This window comes from Peromyscus eremicus, chromosome 5, assembly GCF_949786415.1.
Source record: "Peromyscus eremicus chromosome 5, PerEre_H2_v1, whole genome shotgun sequence".
In the NCBI taxonomy this organism is placed as follows: Eukaryota; Metazoa; Chordata; class Mammalia; order Rodentia; family Cricetidae; genus Peromyscus; species Peromyscus eremicus.
The window spans coordinates 3,995,666-4,006,126 of record NC_081420.1 but is presented as its reverse complement, the minus strand read 5'-3'; the positions used below and the strand labels follow the sequence as shown (position 1 = coordinate 4,006,126).

Sequence of the window (10,461 nt, the reverse complement as noted above, 5' to 3'; positions counted from 1 at the left end):
GGCCGCGGGGAGGAGTGCTCTGAACACAGTCATGTACTCATGGCACACAGGTTACCTGCACAAAGCCTATACAAGATCAAGCCAGCCACAAGCACAGGGGTGGGGCAGACAACATCCAGGCCCCACCTCTTACGGAGGAGCTACTGGCAGTGGATAATTGCTGGGGAGGAAGAGCTGTCTTTTAAGAGATTATTTACATGTGTGTGTGTCTCCATGTCTGCCACGTGTGTGGGTGCCCACAGAGCCCAAAAGACATCATTTCCCCTGAAGCTGGAGTTACATGTGGTTATAAGCTACCTGATGTTACGATGGGAACCAAACTCAGGTCCTCTAAATGGACAGCAAGTGCTTTTAGCCACTAAGTCATCCTTTTGTGAAGATGTAGGTTTCCCATGGATGTTTACTCTTATGCATTTGTGGGCAGCACTAACTGGACCAAGTAAGTTACATATAAAAGACATGAAGTTGGAAATGTGTGTTGAGGGAGACATTGTGGGGAGGATGGTGGAATAGATATATTTCATTATGTACATGTATGAAAGTCTCAAAGGAAAAAATGTTTCATGAAGCAGTGAAATCACAGGCTCCAGAGTTAAGCTGGGAAGGCTATTTTGTCAAGCACCCGACAAGGGACTAGACATTCGTTTTAATAGAACCCTCTCACTAGGCATGTGGCAAGAAGGCCCACAAAACTCTCAGAAGAAACATTTATTCTTGGTTTTACTAAATAGATTATTCTCATCACAGAATGTATTGCTCTGAAAATATTTTATTTTTTTTTAAACAAAGACGATTCCATTGCAGAAACATTTCCTTCACATAAACAGAAACATGTTCTGTTTCTGTAGAAGAGTCGGGTCTCAGAACACTCCCTTTAGCAGATGTGAGGGCTGGGAAGGCATAGGACACACCTTCAGGCTTGAATGGGACTAGGGATCCCTGGACTCAGGGGTAGGCGAGTAATCCCAGAATTGTGGCCGCTGCTCAAAAGATACATGAGGATGTCTCTGTCCAGGACTTAGCACACGACTGAAACCAGGAGAGATGGCTGTCTGGTGACAGCAGCAATTACTCTTTGCTTCTCCATGTTGGGCACAGGTAGCCCCACGGTTGGAAGATTGCCCCTTGGTGGGCTTGGGCTGAGCCTGTAGGCTCTTCCTACGGCTCCACTCCAAGAACTCAGATTTCTGCCCACACAACAGCTTATCCTCCAGGAGTTTCCCAAGGGACGCCATGAGCTCATGGGCTTCGGGAGGCCCACAGCTCATAAAGAGAGCCCTGTCTTTCTCAGACCTATGTCTTGTGCTGTCTTTGCTGGAATAAAGCAACTGAAAAAATTGTCCTATCTTTTTCCTGAAGTAACTTTCAGGAGGATGTGGCTTCTTGTCTGATTTTCCTTTAATAGGCTGGCTCTTTCCTGTTTTGGATGTCCCTAACCCTGGGGTCTCACTTCTACCACTTTCTTTTCTGGGTACTGATAAGGCCAGTATTTTCTCAGCTGGTGTTAAATTCCTTAAGATACGTTTGAAGAACCCGGGCTCCTGCCGTGGATCCAAACTGACGCCTGCATTACGTAAGTGGGTATGGAAGTCCTTGAAAACGGAGGCATCCCCACTGGACACACTGTTGGATGAAGATGGCAAGTAGCCAGTCAGACTGTCTGAGGTAAAGGACACATCACTTTCATAGCCTTCAGTCTGGCTCTGTGCCTGATTCTCCAACTTAAACTTCAGCTCTGTGAACAGCTGCTTCTTAAAGTCCCACACTGTCAGGTCTTCAGGAACCGATATCCTTGATGGGCTGTGGTCTGCAGTCAGAACAGATGCTGTTTTATTGCTGTCTTTATTTTTCTCTGTGGAGCTTGCCAACGTGCCGCCAGCATCAGATCCTGACAGAAGAACCCTCACCTCCGGGGCCTTGAATATCTCCCTGAGCATGCTGGGTGTCAGCACGTGCTTTAAGTTCTTTTCCGACCTCTGTTTGCCTCCAGTGGTTTCTAGATGAGAAGAAGAACTTGTCACCTCATTCTCTGGCTCAGACGCAGCCACTTGTTCCTGGCTGGGCTGCTCCTGACTAGGTCTGCTCTGTCGTTCAGCACCATTCAGACTCATGCTGTCCACACCGCTGTATCTGTCACTCTCAGTTGTCTGGACCGTCTCTGTAACCTCATAACCAGTGCTAGACAGTGACTGTCTCGGGGACGCCTCTCCTCCCCCGTCTGCATGTGAGACGGTGAGGGGAAGGCGATGAACCGTGATGGAGGCTGAGTTTGCCGCTTCTATCTTGTCTCTATGAAAAAGGCTAGAGCTTCCTCTGAGGGGATGGGAGAAGTTACTTTTCAAATCCATCCCAGAAATACTGTTTGAAGATGAGGGGACATCAGACTGAGGGAAGGGCCATGTTTTAGCTTCTCTTAACATATAGAATTTTATGGATTCGATAACTTTGAGGGGGAGGCCCCACTTCTGACTCACTCGGAACCTTATAAGATGGGCTTCCAGCATCTTTTGCGTCTTGTGATCAAGGAAAGGTATTTCGGGAATAGCAGTATTGCAGTAAGTATTTCCCAGTGGTGAGTTCCAGAGAGGTGCACCTTCAGCAAGCCATGAACAGCACACCTTGGTTGGGATCCGACCCATAGTGATCTGCCAGAGCTTGCTGCTCACATGTAACCGAAGGGCGCTTCTTGCTTGTCTTTGGTCCAAGCTCTTCCTTGAGATGCTGAGTCGCTCGTTTTTCAAGTCAATTCTTGAGTGACATACCCATTTCCCCTCTGTCTCGGGTACAACCCTCAGACTGTTCAGTACATAACATCCGGAGATCATCTGTGGGTTGTCTAATGGGCATTTCCCTAGGATTTGGCCGAGATTCTTGGCTACATCCTTTCTTAGCTGAGGCTTCATTGAGAAGCTCTCACAGAAACTTTCTGAGTGACTCGGTTCTTCAGTCCTGAGGTCGCTGGAGCTCTGGTCCCAGTGTACGGAGTGCTGAGGTTTAGCACGTTTGCAGCTGTGGGGAGATGTTCCTGTTGGTTTGTACTGAGGGCCCATCACTCCCAGTACTCCTGTCCTACTGCAGGGCTGGTAGTGCCAGGGTGGGGTTGGGTTGTTTGGTCTATAGGGCCCCAGGTTGTCCTGAAGTTCACTGCTGAAATGAAAATGACCGGTGCTGGGGATGGAGGCATAGTCCTGCGAAGGCTGGCCGACCAATGGAAAGCCGGGAACTAGAAGACCAAAGGCAGTTCCATATTGCTGATATCTGGGGACCAAATCCCACAGACCAGCTTGATGATTCTGCACCAAGTGGCTTTGCAGCTGTTCGTGTCCACCGAAGACCCCAGGGACAGTCCTGTTCTGTGGTATTTGGAGAGTGCTTCCACAGGGCAGAGGTGACAATTGCACTGTGGGGAGTGGAGACTGCATGTGGGCCTGAGGGTGGACCTGAGTGAAAGGGAGAGTTGGTGGCTGGGGCTCTATGTCAGGAAAAGGCTGAGGATGTACAAAGGTGAGGGGCAAGGTATGGGGCTGTGGAAGGGCTGGAGATCCATGGTCCAATATGGGGGCTGTGGCAGCTTTACAGACTCCGTTGAATAGCACAAGTTCAGGCTCTAGTGAGTAGCAGCTGTTCAGGGGCACCAGGAGAGTGGCCACGATGGACTCGCTGTGCAGAGAGGGGAGACCCCAGAAGAGCTGGCTGTGCTTTTGCCCCAGGTCTCCCTCTAGAACCTTCACACACAGGAGCTGTTCAGAAATTCCAAACTGCCCTGGTTTCCCTTTGAGATTTAAGCCAGTTTTGGGGACTGGGGTGTCCTGATCAATGACAGTAGAACCCAGCAACTTCCATGGGGCTGGGAGATGATATTCTGACCTCTTGAGATCTGAAAATGTGTCATCTTCCTTTTTAGTCTCCTCCAGAGTCTGGAAAGCCAATGTCTTTTTCATTTGTCTCTTCGAGTTCCTGAATGTGAAGAACAAGAAAGAAATAGGGCCTGTTTCTGTTTACAAGGCACCACACAATCCTCAACACAGGAAAGCTTTCTGTGCTAAGAGCCACAGTGTGGCAATCTCACATAGTGTTCTGGTGAGGAGACTGGGGAGCTGCTGCCTCTGAACAGGAATAAGGGATGAGCTCCCTACTGGAGACAAATGGTCTAGTTCGATAGCAGGGTCATCTTTGGAACGGGAAGCACTTTCAGGGAGGGAGGGTGTGCAGCAGGCATAGGGAATGCTCACTAGAAATTTCAAATCCAAGGGAGGAGAGGGTTCTCGTGTCAGAGAGCTACCTAGCGGTGAGGATGGAAGCAGGTTCTCCAAGGAGGTGCCTGGTCAGGTGACAGGATGGAGGAGAAAGTGGGAAAAGACTCAGGCAGAGAGGCTAGCACTGGGTTTCCAAGAGGGGCCAGGAAGGTTGAGTACAGCCAAAAGAGCTAAGGAAGCCAAAGGGACCAGAGATGGGGCAGTATGTGCCCTGTGGCCAGGCACAGCAGGTGGTTGGCCTCAGCAGGACACCATAGTTACTGCAAGTAGCTGCTATCACGATACCCACCCATGGGGCTTCAAGAGCAAGGCACGAGCTGCTGTAAGGGCCAACACAAGGGACAGGAGGCCATGGTGACCGATCTCAGACGGGATCACCTGATGCCTGCCATGGTCTGTCACATCTCTGACCTAAAAGAGACCAGGTTTCTGCAAAGTTCCCACTTCCCAGTGACTCTCCCTCCCAAGACTGGGACCGGCTGCCCTGAGCTCCCAGGGTGCACAGCCACGTTACAAAGGGAACAAGGATAAAGAAAAATACTTAAATTACCTTCTAGAACAGACAACTTCTTCCCTTCTGTTTCTCTCTGGAAAGTTCTCGAATCTGGAAAACAAAAACAGTGGTTATATGCAATTGTGATTGTAAATCTCAATTATCAATTTGGTGGGATTTACAATCCTTACAAGGAATCTCTGCGAATGTCTGTGAGGCACTTTCTGGATTAATAGATGACACCGGAAGACCAGCACTAGATGGCAGCACTGGTTGACGGGCTGGGGTCCTGGACCACACAGAGGAGAGAGTGAGGCGACTGCCCTCATGTCCACGTCCCAACTGCAGATGTGTTGTAGGATATTTGACCGCACGGTGACACTCCGAAACCGTGTTGATAAAATTAACCTTGGACAGGGGGCAGAGCCAGAGACTGACAAAAATTGGCCATAGAGAGTGCGAAGGACCTGGGAAGGTGGATAGAGAGACCCACAGGAAGGAGAAGGGAGGGACTTAGAGATTCGAAGGCCTTTTTGGTGTGGAGAGAAGCTCTCTTGCAGGATCTCTGGCCAAAAAGGAAGGTCAGCTGGTTGCTTCTCAGCTTCCCTGATCTAGCAGGTTTTCACCTCAAAATCTGACTCCTGAGACCTTATTGGTAAATAGAACAACTTAGATAAAAACAACACAAATGCAGTAAATCACCTCAAGCTCCTGACACCATGGTTTCCCCGCCAGGATAGAGTGTGCCCTTGAACTATAAGCCAAAACAAACTCTTCCTTCAAGTAGCTTTGGTCAGGCTATTTCATTGTGGCAAGAGTAAAAGCAACTAATACAGAAATAAAGATTGAGACATAAGGATTCTACAGGAGTCCTTTCATGAGAAACACAGGACATTTGAGCACTTGGGAACAAAAAAAGCACTTTACATGATGTCAGGAGACAGAAGTCATGACTCCAAGCAGCCAACAGACCTTCTTAAACTTCTCTTGGCCAGAAAGGAGAAGGACCCAGTGCCCAGGTCCATCACACCAATTTCTGTATTTGTTACTTTTCTGTTGCCATGATAGAACACCATGACCAAAGCAGCTTACAGAAGGGTGCATTTGGGCTTACAGCTCCAGAGGGTTAAGAGCCCACTGTGGCAGGAATCCTGGTGGCAGCGACAGTGTGACTCACATCTGGAGCCCCTAGCAGTAAGCAGAGGAAGCACACTGAAAGGTCATGAGTCTGTGAGCTCTCATAGCCTATCCCCAGTGACATACTTTCCCCCAGCAAGGCCACACTCCCTAAGCCTCCCAAAGACCACCACCAAGTAGGGACCAAGAGTTCAAATGCTGAGACTGTGGGGTCATCTCATTCAAACTACCACATTCCAAGATCCGGGGCTCTGAGGAGTGCTCAAGTGTGAATCTGTAAGCATTTTCTCTGAGAGCTCTTTCTTGAGAGGAACTGTGTCTTACAGACATCTTCAGATCATGAGCCTGGGATCTCATGGAAGAACAGGAGGGGGCACCTTAAGGGACTCAGGTCGAACAGGAAGAACCTTGACATTGAATATAACCCCTTTTTTGTTTTTTCTTGGTTCTGCTCTGATATTAGGAATAAAAGAATGCAGGTAGCATTAACGTGTTTCTCTTGGACATCTATTATCCAGGAATACTGACTTCAAATAACAGTTTCTTCCCACTTACTAACTTTGAAAGGCAGTCGTTTTCAGTTGTTCTTTCTTTGGGAAACTAAAGGGGTTTGTGAGGTCCACATTCCATGCTCTCAGCTCCCAGGCCTCTGCTCCAGGCACAGCTAAGCACCTCTGAGGGCCCTATGTTTGGGGGACAAAGCTCAGGCTCCAGGTTTTGCTTAGAGGCCTCTCCTGATGTCCAGCTTAGGAAAGGCCTGGTGAAGGGCAATGAGAGGCAGGAACAGGACAGACTAAAGGCCAGGAGACACTGCTTTCCAGAGAACCCACCCTCTGGAATGAAGTCAATGAGCCCCAGACTCAGTGCTCAGCCCTAGCTCATGGAACTTTCAATTACACCCAGAGAGGTAGATTGTGGGTCCAGATGAAAACCCTGGTCCTCCTTGGATCCGTGCCCCACCAGACCTCATACCCAGGGCAGCAGTGCTCTTTCCTCTCCTCAGTGTCCCATGCAGACATCTCTCTAGGACAGCCAAACTCTTTAAATTCATCTGATAATGTGAGTCTAGAAATGAGACACATCAAGGCTGGGCGGTGGTGGCGCACGCCTTTAATCCCAGCACTCGGGAGGCAGAGGCAGGCGGATCTTTGTGAGTTCGAGGCCAGCCTGGTCTACAGAAGGAGATCCAGGAAAGGCACCAAAACTACACAGAGAAACCCTGTCTCAAAAAACAAACAAAACAAAACAAAACAAACAAACAAACAAAAAAACAAAAGAAATGGGACACATCAATAAAGAATCTCTCCGTACGGGGGCTCACCGTACTGACTCACCTTTCTGAGGTCTTGACGTTTCCACAGTGATAAAATGAAGTCAGTATCAGGTACAACAGGCACAGGAGCAGCAGCCCCTGCACTCAGGAAGGTGCAGTGGGTCAGTGTCCGAGAGCACGGAGCTGAAGCCCAAGCATGGTTCCGTCGTGCTGTGCAGAAAGGAGATGACCTTCTCCATAGTGTGGCTCACACAGCTGCCAGCTGAGATCTGAGGCTGAGTGGGCCTCAGTGCAGGCCCAGGTCTGCATCACAGAGCAGGGGAGAGTCATAGAGGACTTGTGAGGGCGGGGGCAGGGGAGCCCTCAACACCTCCCTACCCCCCGAGTCCCAGCAGCACCCTGTGCCAGAGCCTGCAGCTCTCGGCCCCACTGTCCTCACTTCATGTCTCACACAGAGTCTCTGTTTGCTCCCGCTGGGACCAGGACTTCACCTCAGCCTCCTTCCGGCTTTGCAGCACTCGATTGGGATGCAGCCCATTGTGCTGCCTAGGAAGTCTAACAGCCTACCTGAAGTACCTGTTTGGGCTGGATTTTCAGTCTCAATGGCACAATGTCCTCCAGTACATCTTATCTATGGAATTGTTTTCTTTTCCCTCAGATTAGGAAGAAAAATTCTCTTGTACATGATATTATAAATGTTGACTAGAACATTTTCATGTTCCAGTCAGCACTTTAACACCTTTATTCAGGGGTAGACTCGAATCACCAAACTCAAAGTGATATGAAATGTACATGATACTAAATGCATACACCTCCTAGAATCCTTGGGTACAGTTTTATTCCATTTATTTTTCTGAAACTAGTGAAGCTTCAAGTGGACCAGACTTTAAGTTACACACACACACACACACACACACACACACACACACACTCATTCTCACAAATCAGTGCATTGTTCTCGTGTCTGAGAAGAGTCAGTCTTCCCTTCCTTCATTTCTCCTACATCATTATTTTTACCCTAACTTCTCCCAACTCTACATACAGTATAGACCATCCCTGGCCATGTCAACAATTGCATTGGCAATCCATGATTCACTAAGACAGGGCTGATTGACAATAAGCCCTTGGTGCACAAGTCCTTGGGGACAGAGCGGGACCCAGGATTCTCAAAGCCAGGGAAGAACCAAGGTTGAGGACTCTCACTGATTATCCCTAAAATATACTTGATATAATCCCCTGGTAATGTTCCAAACTGGAGTCTGTCACTTGTTACACAAGTAGCATTTCTTTTCAGGTTTAAAAAAACTGCAGATTTTGTACCTCACCCTCGCCTACACTTGTTCTAGACTTTCTCCTCTTGTCTGCTATGCTCCAACCTGTCTGCTAGGTTCTCATGACACCCTTAAACTCTAAACCCCATCACTTCATACTACAGCCCATGCCTCTTACTAGCTTTCCTGTGAGGGGATGGACTCTAAGCTGGCTGGAGCCCTGTCAGTCATGCAGGACACATGCCCTTCCTGGAGGACAAGCTCCTCTTCGTTGACTTGCAACCTTAGGCAAGTCTTCATGTATCACCCATCACTGGAGACTAGGAGACAGACATAGAGTCATGAAGGTCACAGGCTCTGCTGTTGGGCTCAGGGTAAGGTTGAAGGATGCTGTTCTGCAGAGGTCAAAGTTGCACACCTAAAGAAGAGAGTCCAGCCCCTACAGCAGCTACAAACTGCCAAGCAACCTGCGGAGTGGGTTAGGGCCAGTGGATCAGGACTGCTGGGACACCACTGCTTAGCTAGGCCTCCCTGCCCATCTCTCCAGTTTTCTGCTATGAACTAACAGTTCTTTGGGAAAGATAATCAAACAACACTTGTCTTTTAAAATGACATCATGGGCTAGATATGTTCCTGTATAGACTTGTGTCAAATATTCAAGCCTACATGAAGTTTCAGTAAAAATTCTCTTCCCAAATCGAATTTGGTTCATTTTCAGCACCACCCAGATACTCCTGCAAAGCTACGAGGAGGAGGAGACTGAGGACAGCATTCTCCCCTTGCAGATTAGCAACAAAGGAAATTTATTTGGGGTGGAATTGGATACTGACTGGGAGGACATAATTTCCATTGCCAGCAATGACCTCCACTAACCTTGAGTGATAGACCATCCCAACACTTATCCTTCCTACACCAATTGCAACTATTTTGAACATGATTGCTGCCCAACTTATGGAGCATCAACTTCCAACACCCTCTCAATAAGCCAGGGAAGTAAGCAGGGCAGGCACTGTGAGCATTCTCTCAATAAATAAAACCAAGCTCAGGGAGGTTAAGTAACTTCTCTAGGTGGTACAGTAAGTCACAGAAACTTCACAAATCCCTGTATTCTAAATGAATCATTTAAAAAGTGGTTTCTTAATGATTAGGTCTATACTGGCTTCTGTGTCAATGTGACCCAGCTGCAGTCATCAGAGAGGAATGAGTCTCAGTTGAGGAAATGCCTCCATAAGATCCAGCTGTAAGGCATTTTCTCAATTAGTGATCAATGGGGGAGGGCCCAGCCCATGGTGGGTGGTACCATCCCTGGGTCTGGTGGTCCTGGATTCTATGAGCAAGTCAGTAAGCAGCACCCTCCATGGCTTCTGTATCAGCTCCTACCTTCAGCTTCCTGCCCTGCATGAGTTCCTGTTCTGACTTCCTTTGATGATGAACAGCAATGTAAGAATGTAAGCCAAATAAACCCTTTCCTCACCAATTTGCTCTTTTGGTCATAATGTTTTGTCGAAGTAATAGAAACCCTAACTAAGACAGAAATTGGTACCAGAAGTGGGGTTTTGCTCTGACAGACCTGACCATGTTTTTGGGAGGATTGTGGAAGGACTTTGGAACTTTGGGCTAGAAAAGCCATTGAGTGTTGAGACCTCAGTAGGCTGTTCTGTGGAAGCTTGAAAGATAAGAATGTTGAGAGCAGTGCAGAGGATGGAGGCCTGGCTTGCAAGAGTTTAGAGGGAAGATGAAAGACAAGGGATGTTTGCTATTTTGAATTAAGATCCTATGGTTCTGGTTAGCTGGGGCTGAAGAATCAGCTTTGATTAACAAGAGACCAGAACTGCTAAAGTGAAACCTTATGTTACTGGGATAATTGCTGCTGGTTGACTGGAGCTAATAAAGTAGTGGTGATTGAGAAGAGACCAGCTTCACTGAGATGAAATCTTCTGGCAAATGTTTCCTGAGAGAACAGAAGTTACATTCCAGAGGTGGCCATGGTTGTATCTGGTGTTGGCAGCAGGACTTGGTAATGTGTAAGCG

The 10,461-nt window shown here is 48.1% G+C and overlaps 1 protein-coding gene across 2 annotated transcripts in view; it reads right to left on the bottom strand.

Annotated features, from left to right (window-relative positions):
- Nucleotides 1-777: 777 nt before the first annotated feature.
- LOC131910876 (spermatogenesis-associated protein 31D1-like) overlaps nt 778-10,461 on the bottom strand; it is a 28,554-nt gene continuing 18,870 nt past the window's right edge. For both annotated transcript variants that reach the window (XM_059262772.1, XM_059262773.1), the window contains exons 4-6: nt 7,221-7,462; nt 4,807-4,860; nt 778-3,957 (exon numbers count right to left, since the gene is read on the bottom strand). In XM_059262772.1, the coding sequence (XP_059118755.1) occupies nt 930-3,941 (3,012 nt within the window). In that variant the 5' untranslated portion in view covers nt 3,942-3,957; nt 4,807-4,860; nt 7,221-7,462 and the 3' untranslated portion in view covers nt 778-929. The remainder of the gene's footprint in view (nt 3,958-4,806; nt 4,861-7,220; nt 7,463-10,461) is intronic.